Source organism: Mus caroli, chromosome 16 (genome assembly GCF_900094665.2).
Source record: "Mus caroli chromosome 16, CAROLI_EIJ_v1.1, whole genome shotgun sequence".
NCBI lineage: Eukaryota > Metazoa > Chordata > Mammalia > Rodentia > Muridae > Mus > Mus caroli.
Window position 1 is genome coordinate 72,275,092 of NC_034585.1, and position 26,206 is coordinate 72,301,297.

At 37.6% G+C, this 26,206-nt stretch overlaps 1 protein-coding gene across 2 annotated transcripts in view; it reads left to right on the forward strand.

Moving 5' to 3' along the window:
- Positions 1 to 25,817, forward strand: part of Usp25 (ubiquitin specific peptidase 25) — a 68,883-nt gene extending 43,066 nt beyond the window's left edge. The window contains exons 14-22 of one of the 2 annotated variants that reach the window (XM_029470825.1): positions 1,612 to 1,751; positions 5,694 to 5,807; positions 7,708 to 7,803; positions 16,609 to 16,787; positions 17,919 to 17,997; positions 20,149 to 20,228; positions 22,783 to 22,906; positions 23,927 to 24,122; positions 24,433 to 25,817. In XM_029470825.1, coding sequence (XP_029326685.1) covers positions 1,612 to 1,751; positions 5,694 to 5,807; positions 7,708 to 7,803; positions 16,609 to 16,787; positions 17,919 to 17,997; positions 20,149 to 20,228; positions 22,783 to 22,906; positions 23,927 to 24,122; positions 24,433 to 24,605 — 1,181 coding nt within the window. In that variant the 3' untranslated portion in view covers positions 24,606 to 25,817. The remainder of the gene's footprint in view (positions 1 to 1,611; positions 1,752 to 5,693; positions 5,808 to 7,707; positions 7,804 to 16,608; positions 16,788 to 17,918; positions 17,998 to 20,148; positions 20,229 to 22,782; positions 22,907 to 23,926; positions 24,123 to 24,432) is intronic. The other variant, XM_029470826.1, reaches the window with a different exon arrangement.
- The last annotated feature ends 389 nt before the right edge of the window (positions 25,818 to 26,206 follow it).

A 26,206-nucleotide genomic window follows, 5' to 3' on the forward strand; every position in this document is an offset into this window, starting at 1 on the left:
ACCAATCAAAGAAAACACATGGTGGGACTCATGGCTCTAGCTGCATATGTAGCAGAGGATGGCCTAGTTAGTCATCAATGGGAGGAGAGACCCTAGGTCCTGTGAAGATTCTATGCCCCAGTATAGGGGAAGGCCAGAACTGGGAATGGGAGTAGGTGGGTTGGGGATCAGGGGGAGGCAGGGAAGGGATAGGGGATTTTCTGAGGGGAAACTGGGAAAGGGGATAACATTTGAAATGTAAATAAATAAAATATCTAATAATATATATAAAAGAAAAAAATAAAATGTTAAGTGGGGGCTGCCTGTAGCTCTGGTCTGTCTCATAGGGTAGTTATTCAATGACTCACTATTTCCAGTAGCAGTTTGGAGAATTTACCTTGTCATTCCTCATGTTCATTAACAGAATTGCAGATTCCTTTGCTGTATTAAATTATGTTCCTATTTGTGCTGGGCCTTGGAGAATTAGCAATGCAGAAGGGAAATAGCATGCTTGCTCATGAGACTTTTGTAGGTGGCAGGGGATATGAGCTTCAAATAAAGTAATCATTAAGCTATAATTGAGGTAAAGTAGTCTTTAAAAGGCAAGTTTGTGTGTCTGTAGAATTGGGGTTCTTCTCTGTTAGTGATTTTCTCTATGAGCAAGAGTTATTTGCCTCTATGGAGCCCTCTGCATTTTCATATTTTGGGAGGGGACAAAGGGATTACATCAAGGAAGGATACAGTGGGTTCACAAGATACCCCCCTCCCCTACACACACTATAGACTTATTAATACCCACATGTAAATAATATTAATTACACAAGTTCTTAGGAACTCTGCTCTAAAACTGATACTTAAATGAATAAGGAAGTTTCCAGAAAGTGTTAGAACATATAGGCAGAGTATGCAAAGCTAGGGCAAGCGTCTCTTAATGTATGCAGAAGTGGTAGTGTGCTGGCCATTTTGAGCAGAGAACACAGGATGGCATCGGAGGAAAATGCTGAAGCTCAGTAACGTAAAGCTTGGCTTGGCTATTCAGAGTAGCGTTGGAACTGTTATGTGGAACTCAAAAGATAGGTTGAGTTGGAAGTGTACTTTGAATTCTTTTCCTGAATGATATTTGAAGTCACAAATTCATATTGGCATCAGTGTGCCAACTTGGTGTCATTTCCATTCAGAGAGCTTACAAGGGGCAGAATCAAAATGGAGATGGTAGGATTGACTCAGGGTTAGGATTTGTTAAATGGGAAAACTAGCAACCAACCAACCAACCTGTACTCATTGTGGAACCCTGTACCAAAACTGTTGTGTCAATACAGTTCTCCTTTTAGGCAAAAGCTAGATAACTTTTCAAAAAGAGACTGGTACTTTTCATGTAGAAAAGTTTGCTTACATAAAACATACTGTGTGTATGTTCTTTAGTAGTTGTATACTCTTGGTTTTGTTTCTCCTGTTTGGGATACTGTTTGTTGGTCACTTCTTGGATTCATGAAGTACACTGAAGGATGCATTTTTACAGCACCGAACTTAACTTGGTTACTGTATAACTTCAGAATTAGAAATAAGCTCCTCGTTTGTGTATAGTACCTTGTGGTTTATGTTAGATACACAACTGATTCTTTTCTCCTGAAGCACGAGCAGGAGGAGCCGACTATCTAGAGCAGCCATCACGAAGTGACTTGTCAAAGCACTGGAAAGAAGAAACTCTCCAAGTGATTGCCAAGGCGGCACGTGATCTTGAAGATAAAGGGCCAGAGACAGTTTTGCAGTCGGTAAGAACTTTTCTTCTGGCTCTCGGAATATAGCCATTACAGCATTCCCACAATGTAATGGAGAAGCAGCCTGGCTGGCAGTCAGTGGACACTGGGGTTTGGCCATGAACATGATCTGGGAGTGCGGGCTGTCATTTCCTCAGTGTGTGATTTTAAATAAAATCCTCTCATACGTTTCTTGTCAGAGGACTAAAAAGACTCAGACTACAGACTAATTTTTTCATTTGGCTTGGAATTTAAAGAGAAGCACAAAGTTCAACAGTATTTTTTCCCTTGGTCTGTGATGTGCCAATACTGGAGTAACTGAGAAATTAAGGAATAGTTGCCAATGTTCCATGGAAAGTATTTAACAAAAAGTGAGAATATTAATAGAAAAGAAATATTACGTGAAGTTTGCGTGTGTCCTGGAGAGAAATTGTCATTATCATTTTTACTGTAAGTGGGCTTTTCAGTTTGTTTTATAAGAACAAATTGACCAGAGATGTAGGGTTGAGTCAGTGCCTGAAGAATTCTGTACTGCAGCCCCCCTTCCCCATTTTTGTAGTTAATGTAAACAGCCCCATGGAGGCTGACTGGGGCTCCTTCCAGACGTGAAGAGTCTCTTCCTGGAGAACTGAAGATCATAGGATAGTTCAGAAATTTACAGGACAAAAGTTGTACTTTGCAAGTGATGCTGATCTCAACTATAGCCTCCTGCTACCTTAAACTACCCATTAACCGAAGTTTCCAAATAAATAAGGCATCCTACAAGTTATATTGTAATGAACTAAGTAATAAGCAGAAATTCTTTTACTTCTAGCTTGAAAAATATTATTACAGTCTTCTTAATATGAAAATTAATTGAAATATATTTTATGGCTTATAAATCCTGCAAATGTCTTAGATTCTATAAATACATTTAAGAACCTATGCTAATATCTATAAACCTTTTTGGTAAATACTTTGTTTCATGAGACTGAAAACTCTGCTCTTGGGGGCCTTGGGAACAGGAAAGCCCGGGAAACAAGGACTGACAGTTGGCATGGGGGGAGTACTTTTACCAGTACAAAATTTTAACTTGGGCTCTTCATAAATTGGTGCTGTGAGTCATTAAAGCCTAAGATATATCATGCTTTTATCTGGGCTCAGAAAACCAAAATCATAATTTGTAAGATAGAATCATGTTTCATCTCAGTTCAACTACTTAAGTGTTCTAATTCATGCAGGCATCACATAAATTTACATTACCCAGATTCCCTGGTTTGTGTACCTTCTTATTAATTAGCTCAGGAGACTACCATGGGAAGGCTCTTCTCCTCGTTCCTTGTCTCCTGAAGTAATACCTGTATTGTCGCCCCTGAGGTCTGGACTTGTGCAAGAGTTGTGAGCTTCTTCTACCATCTGATGAGTTTGTGATGCTTGGTCTCAGGACCACTGCTTAGGACTCTACATCCCTTCCTGTTATCTTTTTTCCAGCTATACTTAGCATATCTGAGAAACTACAGTGAGCGTCTTCAGACTTCAGATACCATTGCCGTGACTTTGGGGTATTCACTTCATGTCTTACTAGAAATGCAATCTTGAGGAAACTTGTTACTTGACTTTCAGGTTTCTTTTTCTTTTTTTTTTTTTTTTTTCTGCAAAATTGAAGTGCCTCTGAGGTTAACGCTGAGGGTTTTATCTGGTTTGTTTCATTTTGATAGTGGGTGTCAGTGTGGGGGTTTCTTGCCCTCAGCCCTGGGCGTCTCACAGCACCTTATGTTCCAGCCGTAGAGTAGGCATGGCATCCCATAAAACTTAGACTTACAGAAGATATGGGCAGCCTTCAAGTGTTGAGGCAGCTTGCTTTCCTAGAGAGTTGTTTAATTTCTAAGTGAACACTTTAGGATATTTATGAGTATGGAAAGCAGATGGCAAGAGGAAAATGCTGTGCCTGGCTTCAGTTGCTGGCCAGTGCACAGGCACTGGCAACTTGACCAACCCATTTTCTGTAGTTTCTTAGAATAGAGTCCCTGTATTTACTTATTAAACAGGGTGCCATATCAGTGCCTCGGTAACATGAAAGTGACACCTGATGTCAAAATAAAACACAAACATACTCATTAACTTCATGGTTACTTCAGTTTTACTGAAAGAAACAGTTTACCCTGGAAGGAATTTCTAGTCAGACATAAGTTCTGTAGTCCTGTGACTCATGTTCTCAATCCCTTCCATGAGAACATTTTACAAAATCATACAGCCAGTGAGTTTCAGGCTATTTTAATTTTTTTCTATCATGCTAACGGAAAACCTTCCTAATTTTGTAGCCTTTGTTTTATTTGTGTTAATTTGTTCACTATGCTTAAAATAATAGGACATTAAAAATAAGTGTTTACTTTAGTACACCTTCAACTAGTTTATATGAAAAATATTCTGCATGAGTTTGAGTTCTGTTGTGCTTCCAGGATTGTCAGAACCAACATCATGCTTTTGAGACTGAACAGTAGCACAAAGGGCTTATTTTTAAAGGGTGTCTAGGGCCACCTCCAGACAGTTCTTTTACAGGGTCCCTGTAGCTATATTCATGAAGGTTTTTCTTTTCTTTCACCTTTAATCCTATGTATGTGAGTCTTTGCATGTAGGTTTGTGCACATGTGAGTGCAAGTGCCTACAGAATCCAGAAAAGGACATTGGGTCCCTGTGACTTGGAGTTGGAGGTTAGTGTGAGATGCCTGATGTGGGTGCTGGAAATTGAACTCAGTTTCGCTGCAAGAGCAGGATGTGCTCTTCATCAGGGAGCCATGTCTCCAGGCCCCCTTTCTGTCTTTACAATAATAGATTGAGCTGCTAGTAAGTCAATATCGAAGTCTCAACATGGATTGCAACTTACTAGCTTACAGTTCACTTTTGTTAATGGAGATCTTACACGTTGTCTCAAATGCTAGAAGTACTAACAGTTCTTAATTATAACAAATTCATCTCTATAAAATATGTGTGATAGTAAGATTGGTTTAAAATACAGTATACATTTTTTAATGATTTGGCAATATCTACCAATATCTACCAGTTTTATCATTTTTTAATGATTTGGCAATATCTACCAGTTTTAACTGGCAATATCTACCAGTTCTATCTTGTGTTTTGATAAACACAAGATACTTAAATATTAGCTCAAGATCACAACAACAAAGCAGGGAATTTCCTTTGGAGATGATGAAAATTGAGATAAGTAGAGCACCCTAAATGTGTTACAAAATAACACTCTTAAGATAAACCTTTCTTTTAAAAGACAAAATACTGTTCTTGACCATTACTTGTGATTCCATTGCCAAAGTCTATTTGGATACATATTTCTAGAGTGGAAGAAAATGTGTACAACATTAAAATTCACTTATATTTCAAATAGGAATAAAACTTGTAAGTGTCCTTATTCATATTTTGTATTTGAACTCATGTCTATTTTTGATTAAGAAAGTTCTGGTACACATTGCAACGACTGAAGCAAGCTGCCCAGATATTCCCTGCGCTGTTGCCATCTGCTGACTGAGACATTGGGGGCATTCAAGTTCTAAGCCTGTTGGTTAAACAAGACTGTGAAAGCCTTACCCTTCCAAACTGCTGGGATTAGAGTAGGTCATAATCTTAACTTCATAGAGTTGCAACAAAAAGCTTTCTGGGGTAACTAGGACTGTTTGCCTCAAATACTACCATTCAATGTGACTCTGGTCTTTAGTATTTTTATATACTTTAAGTCTAAATGCTTTGATGAAAGCTACCTGAAGTATCCGGTATGCAAAAAGAAAGGCTACGGTTTCGTATTACAATTTGATTAATAAACCTGCCTGTAATATTTACTTTAAGGTGGTTTCATTTTATATGTAGTGAATAGAGATAGTATATAAAGAGATTATAAACCTCTGCGTGTAAAGAGATTGCTTCCATTGTTGTCTTTCTAATCTGCTTGCCAATGGTTTTCTCCTACAGAAACCTGCAAACACCACAAGCCAACCACCTTCTAGCCAGCAAGGTGTAGAGGTGGAGATTCCCCACTTAGGGAAATTTGTGATTGAGTCAAAAGAGGGAGGGTACGATGACGAGGTACCTTGGTTGCAGTGCTCGGCACGGTTTGCTCTCACTCTTTGCAGATATGGACAAGCACAGTAGGCATGACTGTACCCACACGCTTCATGTCTGTTGCTGCATAACCTACAGCTTTGCCTTTGATGGTGTGAAGCCTTGCCAGTTACTAACAGAACCTGGATATTAAATATAAGATGAAAGCAGCAAGCTTAGAGAATAGATGAAAAGAATGATTTTTTTTTTTTAACATCAGTTTACTCTCAGGCTGATAATTAGAGTAAGATTTGCTTAATTATATAGTGCCCATATTACTTTAAAAATAACTGATATTTTCCTAGCAGACTACTAAATTACTTGTATACTTTACTTTAGACTTTGTCCATCATTCCCTACCACCAGAAAGCCCTACAGAATGGCTGCAAGATGGGTAATTGATAGTCTTGCTGCTGTTGACTCATGCTGTAACAACAAACAGGATGCCTGGTGGGCATCACTGAATGCCTGCCAGTGCCTTCTTCTCTGTGGGCATCCCATCTTCCTCCTTCTCTGCTGATTGTCTTAGCTACTGAGTTGTTCCACCAGCCTCCAGCTTTGTTCTTTCTCATGATAAAGTTCTTTTCCACCCAGTAAAAACTGAGATCTTTTGTTTCTCTCTCATTACTTTGGACGTATTTTCCCCTTGAAATTCTTTAGGTGGTTCTTTTCTGTGTTTGAGAGAGGACAGATAAGCAATTTTTTAAGTAAGAGATGGGGAAGCTTGGATGATTTGTGGTCAGAGAGATACCACAGCTTTTTAGTGGTTGTATCTTTGGATAAGAACTGAATGTGTGTGAAATATACTTAATTCCTGAAAAATTTATTCCTGAATTTTAATTATGATTATGTAAAAATTAATCATCAAATTTGGAAGTATTATAAGACATAGTATCACTGTACCGTTATGAGAAAGCATGCCTACTGACAGGCTAGATTTAAGAGAGAGGGAATGATCAAAGGACTTGGGTAAGCAGGCAATGAATGGTGGACACGTGCAACCTTCCATGTATGATCTAGAATAAAGAATGAGGGACAGTTTCAGGGAACGCGAGGGAGTGACCACAGACTCTTAACTGCACTGAGACAGCGTTGTGGTACTTATTTCTAAGACATTGGAAAGGCAAGCAGCCAGGGATGAGCCATTTTCTAGAACGTAAGTACTGTCTATAGTATATATAATACTACCTTACATTGTTCCGTGTTTGCTCTTATACAAACTCATCCAACTTAATGAAAGTACTCACGTATTACAAAGCATCCAATTGCTTGTTTTCAGTGTGAGCTGGTTTTGGCATTTGTGAAAGAATTGTGACTACTCTCTCTATTGAGTATACTACCTTTGGTGGGGAAATTTCTGCCCTTAGAGCTGTATGTTTGGATGTACTCTGTTGGCATCCTTGCCTAACAGTGCATGTGCCTTGAGACTCTCGGTTGCTTACAGATACACTGGTTGCACAGTTGTACGAAGGGCCTTAGCCTGGGAGCAGGAATGAGATTCAACTGGAGTTTTCAGGCTATTCATTTATTTACTAAGTGTTGGTGCCAGTTTTGAAATGGTTCTCTTGGAGAAGTATTCACTTTCTGCTTTGTCCAGAAGGGGGCGCCTTCTTACAATTCTGCACTTTAGAGAGAATGCTTTCTGATCTTTGTACAGACAGGGGCATCCTGTAAGCCATCTGGGCCACTGCCCAGAGGACTGAATGGTGCTTTGACTCGTACATCAGAAAACATTTGCTCTCTTATAAATGCATAAGTGGTAGAAAACAAAGGCTTTTAAGTTGCATGCAAACAGCTTGTTTCATTTTGTTAAAGGTTTTTTGCCTTTGTGTCTGCATTTTCCTGTTAACCGTTCAGAAACGCTTCCCTTCAATCTCTCTGGCAGATCATGATGACACCCAGTATGCAAGGTATTATCATGGCGATAGGTAAATCCAGGAGTGTGTATGACAGGGGTGGCCCTGAAGCCGGGTTCTTTAAGGTACTACTATTACCACTTTCATTTTTTTCTTTTTAATGTATTGTCTTCTAGCACCTTATCTCTTTAAAGAAATTTCTGTTTTCCTGTCTGAATTATGACAATCTGGTATTCTAGGAGCTGCTTGTGTGTAAGAATCCAACATTTCTTTTTTTTTTTATGCAAATAATTTTTAAAAAATGAAAATATTTCACCTGAGTTATTGCAGTAGCGTGTGTCTCCCTCATTGCCAGTAATGTAATCAAGACATTAAGGGTACCGGAAAACAGTGACATGGGCTGTGGAACTGCCTCTGGTCACAGTTTATTTCTTGTGTAGAGGTCACACTGCAGGTCAGTATTGCAAATGCTCCCTTTAATTTTCCTGTTGACTCAAAACTAGTTCTGTTTTTCAAAAGTATTGATTCCGTTCTTAGGTTTTGTTTCATCTTCCTTGTTTTGCATCTATTCTGAGTTTTAAATATTCTCCTCAACTCAAGAAATGGGAGAGCGTCCCGTTGCTTCCTTTCACTGTCCCACGCATTCCTTTTAAGTGTGTGCACTCTCCAGAGCCTTGTTGTGTGTCCTTTTCATTGGAAAGATAAGCAACATCATGTCCAAGGCATTACTTTCTGAGATTTACCAAAGACCTCGTGTGTGCATGTGAGCGCACCCACACTCGTTTACCCCAATACCCTAAAGCTTTTCCTTCACCTTCTATACGTTCTCATCACCTCTACATTGTCATCACCTCTACATTGTCATCACCTCTACACTGTCATCACCTCTACACTGTCATCACCTACTCTCTTCCTCAGAAGCCAGACCCTCTGAACAGTGTATAGAACAGAAGCGGTGTACTAATTTGCCTTCTCAATAAGTCCTTATGGATTTGTTAGAAAGTATCAATTTTACTGATATTCCCTGGCCTTTTTGAATATCCAACTTGAAGTGTTAAGTTGCAAATTTCTGTTACTATGGTTAAAGAACAAATTGAGCAGCCTTTTAAGATCAAATGTAAGAACTTAAAAAAAAATTCTCTTCCTTAAAAAAAAAAAAAGATGACAGGGCCACCAGAAAAAAGGTAGAGAAAGGAGACTGGAGTAGCTTGTGCATGTGTTGCTGGCTGTGCTCCTTATGGGTGGCTGGAGCTATAGATGGTATTATTTCCTTCCCTCTGTTGGACCTTTCATTTCCCTCTAATTGCCCCCCACCCATACACTGAATGTATTTGACACCAGTTCCTCCCTCTACCAGTTGCTTGAGTCTTCTCTTACTTTCTTTTTACCAATTTTAAATGCTTTTTAACTTTTATTTTCTGTCACTCGATATTTTGCATACATTTCTGTTACATAGCATTTCTTCAATTGAAGCTTTTATTCAGTGCTCACAGAGGCCAGAAAAGGACATCAGATTCTCTTGGAACAGGAGTCCCAGATGGTTGTGACCCAACATGTGGGTGCTGGGAATTGATCCCAGGTCCTCTGGAAGAACAGCCAGTGCTTTAACCACGGAGACCTCTCCAGCCTGCTGTTACAATTTTGTATTCTCAGAGCAATAGGAACCTCGGTTACCTTTAGCCATGCACAGCTCATTGATTTGAAACCTGTTATTGTTGTTCCCGTGGATGTTCACTTGATGCATTTTCTATATTTCATCCATTCCTCGCCTCCTCGAGTACCAGGTACTAATGTACAATGAAAGGAAGAGCTTAGAAAGAGAATGGGAAGTGAGGTTCTGAAGTGGGGATTGGTTAGACAGATTGTTCGGTAAGTTCTACCTTTTAAAATACAATAAATCTGCCTTTCAAAATATAGTAAATACCACACTTAATAGTCTTTGAATCCCAGATTAGTAAGAATTTTCGGGAATCATTACAGAAAACTGGCAGTTTGAAGACTCACTAGTGGCTATTAACATATGAGCCTGTGACCTTTATTATATTTAGAATTCTCCGGTGTCTCTTTCCCGTACCCATACATACATCCGCCTCTCCACAATTCCCTGGGACTCTTCATCAGCTCTGCGTGCACACATCACTTGTAAGGATGAGCTGCCACTGACCAGGATGAAAACCTAGTATTGGCCATGATGGCTTCTCCACCCTACCTGTGCTCCTTGAACTATATACTCTACATGTTATTCTTTTCAGGGCCTAATATCTAATAACTTGAGAGGAAAGGTTATTTTCTCTGTATCTTAACATTATCAGAAAAACCTTAAGTTGACTTTACAGAACTTTTTTTATTGTGAGAAAAATAAAATTTAACTCTGAGCTTGATTAAGTACTTTCAGCTTTACTTACTAATGCGTTATCATCAGACCAATTTTTGTGTTATTGACTGTTAGAATGCATGTGTGCGTGGCAGGATACACACACCTTAACTCACATGTAGAAGTCAGAAGTCAACTTTGTGGAGTCTGTCCTCTCTTTCTGCCTTTATGTGGGCTCTGAATGGAACCCAGGATGCCAAGCTTATAGCACAAGTGCCTTTATCTGGTGAGACATCTCACCACACACATTGGTCTTCAAAGGATATATTTGATTGGCAGTGATTACCTTATGAATTATAGGATAATAGGAAATTATCCTGTGGGAATGTCATCTTACAAGAAATAGGCTTGAGTAGTGAACTGGTTTGATTTAACCTTGACTTAGAGTCACACAAAGGCCTTCCCACTAAGGAGTCTACTGTATGTACGTAGTATGAAAGAGTTAATAGGCAGGCAGACTGGGCTAAGGTATTCTACCAGATCCGTTCTCAAGCTGTCTTCTTTTGTTGAGACCCGTTTCCATTTTAAGAATAAAACAAAACACCCATGAAAGGAGTTACAGAGACAAAGTTTGGAGCTGAGACGAAAGGATGGACCATCTAGAGACTACCATACCCGGGGATCCATCCCATAATCAGCCTCCAAACCCTGACACCATTGAATACACTAGCAAGATTTTGCTGAAAGGACCCAGATATAACTGTCTCTTGTGAGGCTGTGCCGGGGCCTAGCAAACATAGAAGTGGATGCTCACAGTTAGCTATTGGATGGATCACAGGGCCCCCAATGGAGGAGCTAGAGAAAGTACCCAAGGAACTAAAGGGGTCTGCAACCCTATAGGTGGAACAACAATATGAACTAACCACTGCTCACAGTTAGCTATTGGATGGATCACAGGGCCCCCCAATGGAGGAGCTAGAGAAAGTACCCAAGGAACTAAAGGGGTCTGCAACCCTATAGGTGGAACAACAATATGAACTAACCAGTACCCCCCAGAGCTCGTGCCTCTAGCTGCATATGTACCTGGTTGGCCATCATTGAAAAGAGAGGCCCATTGGTCTTGCAAACTTTATATGCCTCAGTACAGGGGAACGCCAGGACCAAGAAGTGGGAGTGGGGGGGGTAGGGGAGTGGGGGGGAGGGTATGGGGGACTTTTGGGATAGCATTGGAAATGTAAATGAAGAAAATACCTAATAAAAAATTGAAAAACAAAAACAAAACAAACGAACAAAACCAGACACTGTCTGGGGACTGGGAGAAAATCAGTAGATAAGTGTGGTGTGCAAGCATGAGGCTCTAGTTTGATTCCGAGGACCCCATGAAAAGTGTATGAAGGTCCATACTTTTGATGCTAGCTCACAAGAATCACAATGGGGAGGCACAGACAAGTGGATCCCTGGAGCTCACAGGCCAGACAACCTAGTGAATGAATTCTAGTGAACGATCTTGTCTCAAAAATAATCAAGTAGTGGTGAGGGCGACACCTGGGTTAATGTCTGGCTTCCATACATTTGTACACACACACACACACACACACGCACAATCACACATGCTGCATGGAAATGCACTCACAAACACACACATGCACATACAAAAAAAAAAAAGGAAGAAGAAAATCTTTAAGTGAAATGGTTTAAAGAGAAAGTTCCCCAAAAAGGCAAATTAAAATTGCTCCAATGAGAAAAATTAATATCCAAGAGAGATTAAAAATCAAAGAACAGTTGTAAAGGACTGGCTGTTATTAAGTATTTGTACACGCTGGATGAAAAGACCATACGGTAATATGAGAATAGCTTCTTATTTTCCTTGAAAGACGTAAAACATCTTTTTTTTTTTTTTAAGAAAGAAACTATTGTCTGTAGCTCCTACAGTTGTGTACTCAGGGTTTTGTGAGATAAGTGGACTTCTGTATTATGAAATAAGGTTCTCGATAGGGTATCATTGCCTCACAGTAATTATTCCAAGCTGATACCACATGGTCACTTCCTTCTGCACCTTCATACCTATTACCACTGCTGCACCTTTCTTTAACTTTGATATGGAAAGTAAACTTATTTTAATTTATAAAATGACTTAAAAGTCCAGTGGTAGTAGGTTACACCCCAATAGATTATCACATAAGGTACAGATGTCCATGTAACTATCAATCAGGCCATGAAGTGGAACTCCCGAGGTGCTCCTGGGTGACTCACCTCTGTGCTCCTCCCTGTAATCTTCTTGACCAATTGTAGCCATGCCTTTCTGTTGGTAGTGTTCCTGTTGGTGTGACACTGTACCTTATATACTTGTAATACTTTGTTCTTCATTCTTTTTAGTGTGTCTCAGTAGCATGTTTAGAATTCTGTATCATTGAATGTACCTGTAGTTTGTAGTATACCATGTGGACATAATGGTATTCCATTGTAAGGCACTTGATTGATTTAACGGTTTATAAGGCGCGGCACCCAATGGAGGAGCTAGAGAAAAGACTCAAGGAGCTGAAGGGCTTTACAGCCCCATAGGAGAAACAACAATATGAACCAACAAGTACCCCCAGAGCTCTCAGGGACTAAACCACCAATACATGCAGACTTCATGGCTCCAAGTGCAGATGTAGCAGAGGATAGCCTTGTGGGACATCAATAAGGGGAGAGGCCCTTGGCCCTGTGAAGGCTCAATGCCACAGTGTAGGGGAATGCTAGGACAGGGAAGCGGAAGTGGATGGGTTAGTGAGCAGGGGGGTGGGGGTAGGATAGGGGGGTTTTGGGAGGGGAAATGAGGAAAGGGGATAACATTTGAAATGTAAATAAAGAAAATATCTAATAAAGCATTTTGTTAAAAGGAAAAAAAAAAAGGCATGGCCCTAAACCCAGTGGATACCGTTAGTATAGTTTTGGGTTGGACTTCTTCCTGAGTGAATCTAGATTTCTAGTAGGGAAGAAAACATTTATTAGATTGCTATATATGATAAAGGAAAATGGAATTAAGAAGGGATTACATAAAATAAAAGACTGAGTTGGTATCTAGAGATCTTCTTAGAGGAAGTAATATTTAAACAACTAACACATTCATGGAAGTATAAACTATGAATAATTTTCTCCATCAGCTGTTTCCTCCATCTCCTTCTGGGGTTAGCTATATTTACTTAAACTTAGCCATATATTTATAATTTTTCTATCCCTAAACTTATTTACTGTATTAAAAACTTAGAGTAGGATTATTCTTCTGTGTCCTCACCTTATTTTTTCCTGTAGTTATTTTTCCATAGTATGGTGAGCAGTTACCTAAGCCATAGTTCATGCATTTACCACATTATTTATGTCTGTGACACACTGAGGAGCCCATGGAACCACAATCTCAGCATTCGTACAGCTCACTCCTGTTCTAGGTTAAGAAGTGGGTGCAAGGTCTCTGTGATGATGAACCTAGTTTTAAATCCAAGTTTTCTCTCTTGGTGATTTCATTGAGACATCATAAAATCAAATACATAATCTATTTAGGAGGAACTCTTAGATAGTATCTGCCACAAACAAATTGAGATTGTTGGTTGTGATAAGTGATTGATAGTTTTGTTGCTAGATGCTTGGGCCATTTCCAGTTACTAACATTATTCTATCACTAAATACTTGGCACAAATATAGGAGACTAGAATTATGAAGCCAAAATGCTTGCAAATTTTAAGTGCTGTCAAATGACTGTCATATTACTTCACTTTATTGGAATTTAGCTCATTGACAGTTCTATTTGGCTTGTGTTAAGCATCAGTGTCTTTGCAGAAATATTTTGCCTACTGGTATTTAACATAACTGTCTTCGTTCATTTTATATTGAGGAGATATGTAAATATAAATATATGAATAAACATTTATTTATGGTAAGTGAGATATGATAACTCAGCAGTAGATTTCCAGTTGTATTTTCTGGTTTATAATCTGTATTTTATACTTCTTTGTGGTAAGAACTTTAATACGTACCTTTTTTATAAATATAAAAGTCTTTATGACTGCTAAAACTACTGAAATCATTCATTCCTATGATTTCATGCTTGGAACCTTGACTTAGATTATAGGATTTCAACTTTCTTCAAATGGAAAACTAATACTTCCAAAAAACTTTGTCTAATCCATGTTTTAATACTGATTTAAAATCCCATGTTTATCATATAATAAATAATTCTCCATTGGCAACTAGGATTGTATGTGTCTCTGTATTCTACTGGTGTATTTTTCTAAGCAATGAACATATTACTTCATGCGTTATTAGTATATTTGATGTTTTATATAAAAACACCTCATTTTTATTTTTTATAAATGAAATACTTCAAGAAACTTTTTCAGTTTTTATGATTTTTAGAATTGTTACTTTTCCCCTGAACTCTTAGTGAATTTGAGTTCATGTGTTAATTTAAGATGAAGTTGGAAATTATGTTTTAATAATTGGATTATTTTTAAAAAGTTACAGAGATATGGCTTTTCAATCTGTCATCCTTTGCTATGTCTTTTTATGAGGTTTCATCATTTTGTTAGGTAAATAGCTTATATTTTACATTGTTCTTAGATGCATAAATGTTTTTGTTACAAAATGGTACATGCAAGTTAGGATGAACAAGGATAATATATTTTAGAATATTTATCTTATTATAATCCTATGCTTTTTAACAAATTTACAGTGTAGTCGCTTATTATATCATTAAACTGTTCTCCCAAAAGTATCTCATTACTTTCATAATATCTGTTTAAGTGATATAAAAATATCTGGTTTTATCATGTTGACTATAGACTTTAGTACATATTCTTAATGTTAGAGTCATGGTAAGAAATTCATTTATTTAGTAACACATTATCAAGTTCGTAGTTGAAGGCTTTATTTTATTATAATTAGTACTGGAATGTAGACATTGGGCCTTTTAGAGTCAACCAGGTTTATTGACTACTATAATATTTCACATTATCTGCAATAATTATCCTAAAATATTTCTCAATGTAGACAGCCAAAATAATGAAACATATAATCAGAAACATGATAGAGACTCATTTGAGACAGTTTATCATGTTCGCTTTAATCCAGTGGCAGTTGTATACAACTCTGCTAGAAGAAACAGCACAGAAATCTGTCCATTTCTGTTAGTAGTTGAGAAAGTATACATGGAAAAGCGATGTGACTGGAGTCACCTTGGAAAATTAGGAGACTCACTGAGTAAATCCAGGAGATAAGCATATAAAATGCAGGGGCATATAACTTTTTAATGGTGATTAGGATACATTGGTTTTTAAAAGTACATGTAGCTCTCCTCACCAAAAATTGAAAAAATAAGATTTTAAAAGAAATCATTGTGAAAACTTTATATGTGCTACTTAAATATGCAGTGGCCCTGATAATCCTAAATGTCAAAATACATTTTATTTTTATTGTGCTCTTTAAGCACAGCAATAAGACTTGACAGTATATCTGGAGGGGAAAAGTCATTTTCCCCCACGGGGAGAGTATTTTTGAAAATCTTATCACTATAAAAAATGAACATCATCTTCTATTTGTAATGCTTTGTCGTGTAGAAGGGACTGACTAACCTTAAGTATTATTTACTTAATAATACTATAAAATAAATAAAATATTTCAACCCATGGTTTTAGTTATTTTCCCTCTAAAATATAGCAACATAGCTTATAGGATTACTTGAAGTTACTAACAAAAAGAAAGTGAAGGAAAGAAACTAATAAACCTTTTAAATTGAATGAAATTTTTGTAATGTGTGTTGCATGCAAGTATTTTTATGACTAGCAGAGCTACAACTTAGACACAAAAATAAAGGGAAAATTTGAATGTGTTATTTTTAATCATGTGGGCTTCATGTGATTAATTCATCAGTATTAGATATGTGAGTCTACAAATATTCAGTTATATATCATCTAGATTGTGCTCATATGTGGAAAAATATATTAATATTTTGTGTTATTAGTTCTCAAGTTTGAAGCATCTTATGATTAAAGAAACCAGTGATACTATAGCATCTATCATCACTATTACTATCGTCATAAAATCTAAATACTGTAATAGCAGTCATAGTCACTTGTGGTGACTAGGACCCAAAGCACCTTTCTGTGACTGCTGGTGAAATAGTTGTGTTAATGTAACTGCTCGCAAGAGCCCGCTTTCTTGTACAGGTCTGGGTGCTCTAGGAATGTTCAACTCCTCTGGAACTCTTGGTATGTAATCTAGTGTGGCAAATGCACACAGATGCACAACACATCTAGTGATGTCCCAAGAGAGACTTTGGCAAAGCTCTTGCACAGAAGTCTGAATTTCACAAAGTGATCCACACCATATGCAGATACACTGCGTCATCACTTCTGTGTGTAGTAACATAAGGACATTTGGAAGATGATGGGATAATGAAGGGCCTATGTAGTTGATCATTCAGAAAATTCTTTTAAAGTATGGAATTTGGGGACACTTACATGAACCAGTTTACTTACACATTAAAAGGTAAAAATGAACATTTAAATAATTAACATTAAAACAGTGATGAAGTTTAAGTTAATTAATAATAATTAATAAATTCTTTGCTCTTGTTTTCTAGGCAATTAAATTAGAGTATTCAAGGCTGGTTAAGTTGGCCCAAGAAGATACTCCACCAGAAACAGATTATCGTTTACATCATGTCCTGGTCTACTTTATCCAGAACCAGGCGCCAAAGAAAATAATTGAGAAGACATTACTCGAACAATTTGGAGATAGAAATTTGAGTTTTGATGAAAGGTAACCTAAAAACACAAAGCATCTACTTCATGTGTTCATACTTGTCTTATTCTGGTTTGGTTTGGCTTTGCTAATCTCAAGTGTAAGTGTTTTGTGTGCACAAAAACTATAACAAATATAGCATAAACCTACCTCCCATTAATTTGATTGTTTGCTTTTCCATTTCTCTTAAAGTTTCTATCTATGGCCTTTTAAAGTTTTACCTAAAAGTAATTTGGATAATTCAAATTATGGAAGAAAATGTGATTTTTTACCTTCTATACTGTGGAGATTTTAGGCTAGGTAATTTTATTGTCCGGCTTCCATGTGGCTTATCAGATACAGCAGCAACTCTAACCAATACTGAGAGAAGCCAGTCTCTTGGGTTAGAAAGACCCAAGCATCTCCCATATATTCCCAGGAGCCACTGGAAGCTGGAGGTGAGTTTGCTTCTCTGAGACAATCCATGAAGAAAGTTGAGTGCATACAGAAAATAGGAATTGATAATTCCTATTTTGACATAAAATAGTTATTTTTTTCACTTGCCAACTATGTTTTGGCAGAATCTGTTATAAAACTCCTAATGTTATTTTTTTTTCTTGTTAGTCTGAATTTCATTTTAAAAAGACTCCAAGTATAGAATTTCAAGATACTAAATGTTACTTTTTTTTTTTTTCCTGAAACACTTTATAACCATGATTTGTCTTTTGGAACTCATTGTATAGACCAGGATAGACTCAAACTCAAAGAGATCTTAAATCTGATTTCTGAGTGCTGGAATTAAAGGCGTGCACCACTGTATCCAGCCCTTTTTTAATTCTTTAAAATTTTTGTTCATTTTTGTGTGCATTGTTGGGGGTTGTAAGACATGCTTGACATGGTATATGTGTGAAGTTACTTGTGTGTGTTGCTGGGGTGCTGAAGGGGGTGAGACATGCCTCCTGTGGTAAATGTGTGAAGGTCAGAGGACCACTCTAGGCACTTGTGAGAACTTCTGATTGACAGTGATCAGGCCACCAAACATTTGCGTCATCCCACTAGCACTTGTGGAGATTTTGTTTTTATGTTTGGAAATTTAGTTTTATGCAACATGCTTTTATGGTTTTTATGGATTTTGTTTTTAATTTAGAAATGCCTTTCTTATATTTGAAGGTGTCACAACATAATGAAAGTTGCCCAAGCCAAACTGGAAATGATCAAACCTGAAGAAGTAAACTTGGAAGAATATGAGGTAGTGTGCTTTTGGGAAATACTGACCTCTAGCTGACACATTGCATACGTCATAATGGAGAATGGAACAAAATGTTTTAAATGGCTAAAGTATTTTAAAGAAAACCTTTGGTTTTTATGTTTATAAGTGCTCTTTATTTCATAAACTAGTTCTCAATTACTTCTATAGATAGTTTTTCTAGCTTAATAAGTGCAATTTACTGCATTAATGTTGAAATTGCAAATGAAGAGCCTGCTGAACGTTCTCCTAAGCACTGCGGGTGTATTGACTGATTTAATCCAGATATTAGCCTCCAATTCCATGGGACAATGGCACAGAGTGGTCCTCTTACCTCCACACAATTACCCTGGGAAGCGTGTCTCTCTCTTCCCCACAGCCAACACACACACACACACACACACACACACACACACACAAATAAATTTTTAAGAGAATGTTTAAAAACAGCCAGATGTGGTGGTACATGCTTTCTATTTATTATTTGTTTTATTATTACTGGTCTGTACATGAGCACAGGAGGCACAGGGATAGGAGCTGAACTGGCTGAAGGTTTCACAGGTAGGAGTTTACCGCTCTCTGACAGCAGACAGAACCTACAAGTCTAACTGCCGTTCTGTCTACTCTGATTATTTGCTATGTTTTCTGCTTTCCCGTTGATCCATACTATATGTTAGAAAGACATTAAACAATCATTTTAGCCATCACGTGGCGTCTGACATGGTGATCCTCAGACAGTGCTGTCTATGAGTGTGTGCATGCACACTTGTCTCATGACTAATGAGATCTGTCTGGGTGTATACAAAATCCTTTGTTAACATTGGTTTGAAAATATATTTTAACTTACCAAATTTGAAATGTAGTGTCTATTTGTGCTTTTAAAATTAAATTTGAAAATTTTACTTTTATGTATGTCTTTCATTAATCTTTGGTCTTATTTACAAACTTTTTATTTTGCTGCTTAGAGTTTCTAAGGCAACTTCAGAATAGGTAACAGGATCTTGTAGAATTTTACCTTTTTATGGTTATCAACTCATAGTATCAAAATTATGACTTGCAAGGATTGAAATTGTGTGTTCGGTGAAGGGCCATGTAGAGAGTGCCCTCCTCTATTTGCCCGTCAGAACGGAGCCGGAGCAAGTTTACAAGTTTGGGTGGAACTTTCTTTAGATAAACCTTATATTGAATTGTTTATTTTTTAACTAATTTTTATTAAACATCCTTTAAAAATCAGGGGTTTTGCTGTTGCTGTTGTTTGTTGGCCCTGAGTGTCCCTGCCTACCATTGCTTGTGGGATAGGGGGGCTTACTTTTCACCGTATGTCAACAGAGTACTTGGCAACACAATTGAAATTCCCCCATATTTAATAATAAATAAATGAACTATGACATTTTTTATTTCCTTAAAATTCTATATCAAGCAACAAGTTGGAGCTCTGGGAAGAACTGCATCAATAGAATGTTCCTGTCTGTACTATTCTTTTTTTTTTTAATTTTTAATATTTTTTTATTACGTATTTTCCTCAATTACATTTCCAATGCTATCCCAAAAGTCCCCCATACCCTCCCCCCCACTTCCCTACCCACCNGCTTGTGGACGTTGTACATCGTGGTGCGCACTAGGCTCCGCACCACGATGTACAACGTCCACAAGCAGCACTTCTGTGTTTGCTAGGCCCCGGCATAGTCTCACAAGAGACAGCTATATCTGGGTCCTTTCAGCAAAATCTTGCTAGTGTATGCAATGGTGTCAGCGTTTGGAAGCTGATTATGGGATGGATCCCTGGATATGGCAGTCTCTAAATGGTCCATCCTTTCATCACAGCTCCAAACTTTGTCTGTGTAACTACATTTTATACTGAAGAATGTCTTCTGGAAAAAAAAAAAATTTGGTCATCCTGCCATTTTATTATTTTATGCCATATATTCTTAACCTTCTAGTAATATTAATTTCTAACTCCTGACTAAATGCCTGATAAGTATTATTACTACTATAATTATTATAATTATAGTTATTATTAAACTAAAAAGTAGTGTGCTAAGTTATTTACATTTTAAATTCATTTCTCTTTGTCTGCATATCTATCAGAACAGTGCATTGTTTTATATTCTTACCATAGTTTTATTCTTTTCATTTTTAATATTTTATATATAGGAGTGGCATGCAGATTATAAGAAATTCAGAGAAACAACTATGTATCTCATAATTGGACTAGAAAACTTTCAGAGAGAAAGGTAAGGCAGAGAGGATGAATATGGAAAAAAATGTTTGTCCTTATCATGAATTCTATTCAGTAATTCACATCTGATGCAAAATATCCATAGAATACACGTTAGGGAAAGTTTTACCTCAAAACAACTTTAAATGATAGAATATTTCAAATTTAGTACAATATTAAATATTCTCACTCTAAAGTATATTTTGTTTTTACTCTAAATCCAAAAGGTTGGCATTTGTGTTTTTGTTTTTCATAGTTTCTTTTTGTTTCGTTAAAGTTTGATCAATAGTTTCCCACATGTACACATTGCATGTTCACAGTCATATTGACCCTTGACCCTCTCCCATCTCCCTCCCTGACCTCTGCAACTCTGCCCCACCAAGCTCCCACAAGCATTCATGTCTGTTCTTTTCTGGTTTTGTTTTTCTTTTTCTTTTTTTCCTTGCCCACTGAGTTGACCAGAGCTGAGTTAAAACATGGTTTATTGTGACCATGAGCTTGGATACGCCTTTTAGAGCCTAGAGAGCTATAATGGAAAGTTTTGTATGAAACCCATCCATAAAATATGGGAACAAAGGGGCCCAGCATATATAACTAGTTGCATTCCCTACAGTGAACCTGGGACATCACTGGTGACTATATTCTTCCTCATCAAAGTTTGACTTACATCAGAGGCCAGCCTTGTGTCATCATCTGAATCCCCAGGTACCATAAACAGAGCCTCTGTGAATGTAAGGTATTCAGTGATAGTATCCTTGCCTGGTATGCACAAGGCCTAAGGTTTAGTCCCATTGCACAGCCACAAAAACAAAACAAAACAAAACAAAAAAACCCAAGTTTTTCTGTAAAAACTTCTAAATGATACATCTTAAATTGAAGATAATTTTAAATTTTCAATGTATAAACTTGTTATTTTAACTTTTTTCTTTTTCTAATTGAAAGTAGATTTTTTAATATAATTACCTGTTCCCCTCCTCCATACCCTCCACACTCTCCCACCCACCCAAATCCATACCCTTTCTTTCTGTTATATAATACAAATAGTCATCTTAAAATAATAAAATAAAAACATCAGTATTTTAACTTGTATTATGAAAACATTTCATGTACTGTTTGTTTCTGTTATTTGCTAGCTTATATTCATTTTTCCATATATTATATAATTTCTAACTTAGTATCAAAATACTTAACCTAGTCATTGTTTTAAAAGAGACTGCTTTATTTTCAATGCGGTGTCTTTCTGAAGCCAAACAAAATGACTACTGACCTATTGCTTCCTTTGTTCGCGTTAATAAACTGTAGGAAATTCCCACTAAGGCAATGGCGTGGTTTTAATGACAAGTAGGCACTTATTTCCAGGATGTAACTGTCCAACTGTCCAAGGTACTGCTAACCTTGAATGACAAGTTAAGTTTCTGTAGGTATAGATTCAGTTTCTTAGTAGTACTGGCCACATTCTTTGATCCATTTATGACCAGTGCCCACTCTATAGAGTAGAGTTTCTGCTGAGGACCTACCCTCGTCTAGCCACAGCCCCTTAGCCTACTGATGCTGCCTGCCGTTTATGAGGTTGGTTTTGTACCTGGGTATGTAAATACTATCCGAGTGGTCAGCCACTCCCATAATGCTTGTGCTGCTGTTGTCAGTGGGCCTGTCTTTCCAAACTAGTCATTTTTGTAGTTGTGCTGTCTTCAGCAGTAGGAGCTTGCCCTCAAGTCAAGTGTTACTAAAGACAGTGCAGCTTGTAATGTTTGGGGGTCTGTGGAAAACTCAGTGGTCAACAGTTCCAAAAGAAATAACTCAGACAGGGCACTCAGCTTTTCATTTATTCTCTTCTGGTGTCTAGTAGAGGCATTGTTGACCTGTTATAGTGTAACTCTATTTTAAGGGGTGTGTGTGTGTGTGTAGATGTATCTATGTATGTATGCATGCATGCATGTATGTATTAAGCTTATGTAGTATATATCTTTTTAAAATGATCTTTGGTGGTGTTTACCCCTCCCCATACCAGCTCCTATGTCCTCCCCTCACTCGCCCTTCCCAGTTTAACCATTCTTAATTTATGCCAATACGTTTCCAAATTGGAAGTATGTTTTCTGTTTCCATCTCACTATCTCCTTTGGGCATTTTTCTTTGATGTTTTTCTCAGAGGCCAGAAAATTTTCTCTTCATGCAAAAACCTGACTTAACAGTCACTGCATGGGCCAAATGATCCATGTAACTATAAAGTAAACAAAAATAATCTGTTTATAGAAAAATATTGTGTTAAAAACATTGTTGGTCTCACATCAGAGTTAAATTTTGGTCCTAAGTGGAAACCATCAAACCCCGATATACAAAGACAGCAGGAGGACTCCTGAGTGCTGTAGCTGAGGCCACTCTCGAGTTCTTTCCTTCTTCTGTCTTACTCCTCTGCCTTCATGCTTTGCTCTTGTTGAAATGGTGTGTTTGTTCATTTGATGCGCCGAACTTATTGTGTTGTAGAAAATAGACATTTCAATATACACTTAGATTGTCTTATAATTGGAAATTATAATATTGAAATACTAATACTGTGTGTTTATTTCAAGTTATATAGACTCCTTGCTGTTCCTTCTCTGTGCTTATCAGAATAACAAAGAGCTCTTGTCTAAGGGTCCGTACAGAGGCCACGATGGGGAGCTGATATCACATTACAGAAGAGAGTGCTTACTGGTGAGTGTAAATTGCAGGTGTTTGCATTTTCCTATGTTAGACACAGTTTACAGGCTTGCACATAGGTAATCGACTGTAAACACTGTCAGATAAAAATCATGATATCTGCATAAAGTATTTTTAATGATAAAACACTTTCCTTGATTTAATAATGCAACACTGTGTTCCTTGTATTTGCAGATTTTTATCATCATATTGCCATTCCCCTTTTGCTCTAAAGGGAGGACTAGGTCATGAAGAAAGATATTCTCTACAGCAAACAATTAGTTTCCTGAGAGTAGTAAATCATGCTGGACTTAGCTTGCGAACTTTCCTTGAACACACTAGCTTCTATTTGCAGTGGGAGACGGATAGTTTTTCTTCAGATCGTTTTGTCTCTCTAAATTATCACTAGTATTGTTATTATTGCTGTTTTTCAAGTTACTTTAAAAATGTTTTTAGTCTCCATTACCTAACTTTACATATATAGAGACTTTGATTAATGCATACTAAATCAGCTAGCTCTCCCAGATGGAATTACAAATTCCCCCACAATGTATTTGATTACGTTTAACTCACTATTTCCTGCCAGCTTTGCTCCCGTCTATAAGGTAAGCCACTGAGTAACAATTGTTTTCCCTGTTTAAGAAAGATGAGAAAAACCTCTTTAGTGTTGTTATATGCATTAAATGTAGGGAAAGAATTTTTAAGTGAATCTTTTCATGAAATATTTTCTCTTAGAAATTAGAACGACTCAGTTTACATCAATTTTAGTGTGGCGTGTTGTCTTCACAGGTTTCAATCAGACAACTGAAAGATACTGACTTTCTTTTCTTTCTCTATTGTCTCTGTTATCTACATAGCTTTTTCTGAGAGAGGTGTGTGTTTGGTGTGTATATTAGCAGCGTTATACCTGATGGCTATTTGTTCTGCTACTCGTTGAACATATTGATGCGGTTGTCTGCAGTATCATCATGTTCAGGCTCTCCTTTCTTAACTTGTGATGAAGCAAAATGTGTTCTCTTCTCTTGTTCCATTAAGAAATTAAACGAGCAAGCGGCCGAGCTGTTCGAGTCTGGAGAGGACGGAGACGTGAACAATGGCTTAATTATTATGAATGAGTTTATCGTTCCCTTTCTGCCCTTGTTGCTGGTGGATGACATGGAAGAGAAAGATATCCTTGCTGTGGAAGACATGAGGAATCGCTGGTGTTCATACCTGGGGCAAGAAATGGAAGGTAAGTTTGAGCAGTGCCATTAGGCCCCAGGGAGGGGCTCGGCAGCAGAAGAGGGCTTTGTCCTCTTCTGCCTGGTTTGATATTCTGGAGTCCGTCCTCCTTCACTCTATGGCCACATCCCTCCCTCCTTTACAAGCTAGCAAGTGCACATTTCCGTTGCCATGTATGTAAAAATCAACAAAAGCCAAGCTCAGATCCCCAAATGAAGGAAATTTCATGTGTTTGCCACTGACTCCTCTCTCATAAGAAGCCTGCAGAAGTGCCCCTTTCACCTCTCTTTGTGCTGAGAAAAATCTATTTGTATTTGCAGCAAACCTCCAAGAAAAGCTGACGGATTTTCTGCCAAAACTGCTTGATTGTTCTACAGAGATTAAAGGTTTCCACGAGCCACCAAAGTTACCTTCCTACTCTGCGCACGACCTCTGTGAGCGATTCGCCCGGATCATGTTGTCCCTCAGTCGTACGCCTGCTGATGGAAGATAAACCGCCAGGACTTCCCAGGGTCACCACAGAAACTCTGTTCTCACCGCGGCTTCCTGCCGCGAGGATTGCTTGCTGCTGCTAGAGTTTTTAACTTTTTATTTTAATAACTGCAAAAGACAAAACGACTATGCCGACCTTAGCCAAGACTGCAAACAATAAACCCGAGAATCGCATGGCACTCACCTTGTTTTATCCGAAACCGATGTATAATTACAAGTGAATTGATTTCTTGTGGCAAAAGTATGCTTTTGCTGCCTTCTATTGCAGTATTGCCTCTCAGTTTTCCTTACGAACAGCTTTCCATTTAGTCTGGAACCTCCAAGACTAAGCCATTAAGTGTTTAGCACTGTCTATGATACATAATATTTGGTAGCTTGTAAATGAAATCAAAGAATAAAGTTTTATTTCTGGCTACCTAAGTGTTTGTAAGCAGGTATATTGTATAATGGTGTGTATTTTAGTTCTATACATGAGTTTAGCCATGGGTGGACATTGGATGATGCATACAGTAATAGCCCTTTGTGTTAGTATAATGGAGCCATATTGGAAATGTACTGAGTATTTAGCACTTCACTGTGTCTATATCCACTGAGTTCTTGGACCTAAACATGTTATGTTCAGTCAGATTTCACTAAAGTGAGCAACTGGGTTTTAAGTCAAACTGCACTGAAACTTACAAGCTTTACTTAGATTAAACGTTTGTTCTTTTCTGTATGTATAAATAATACAAGGTGATTATTTCAAGAGAAACCTGAAAAAGTACTTGAATAAGGGCTATTGTGAAATTTAAAAAGAAAAAAATGTGCACATATACACACATACATGCACATACATGTATTCTTCATAATGGAGGGCAATGTTTTTCATTATATAATTATTCTATTTTTGTAAATTATATACTACTTTAATTGAGAAATGTCCTCTACTAATCAATGCTGTGAAATGAAATTGATACTGTTCAACTAGGAATTATAAGAATCTTAACTTTTTATTTGCCTCCTTTTTTTTCCCAAAAAAACCCGTAAAAGACGTAGACTATTTTATGAATGGAACTACTGTTTTAAGATCAATGAAGTGATGTTGTGAATGAAAATTTAGATTCATGCTTTAAAGGTAATCATGTTACCACCGATCTATTTTTGAATTTATAAAAATTCTTTATAACTGATACTTTGTTAGCATAGTAAAATATATCCTTATGCTATGTGTCTATTGTTTCTTGTAGCGTCACCAAACATATACTCTACAAGTGCCAGTCACTAAGAATCCAACAGCCCAGCCAGCCAGGGCTTCTCAACGTTCCTGCTGCTCGGACCCTTTAGCTCAGTCCCTCATGTTGTGGTGACCCTCAGCCATAAAATTCTTTTGTTGCTACTTCATAACTAGACTTTTGCTACTGCTATGAATTGTAATCTCTGATATGAAGGACATCAGATTATGACTGCAAAGGGGGTCGTGACCCACAGATTGATAGCCGATGCACTAGAGAAAGCTAACACAGCCACTTGTGAGATCATTTTGCCAAGGGAATATTGTGCAGTGAGGCAGCCAGGAGGACTCATGGGGCCCCGACCTGTGTAAAATGAGGTCTTGCATATGGT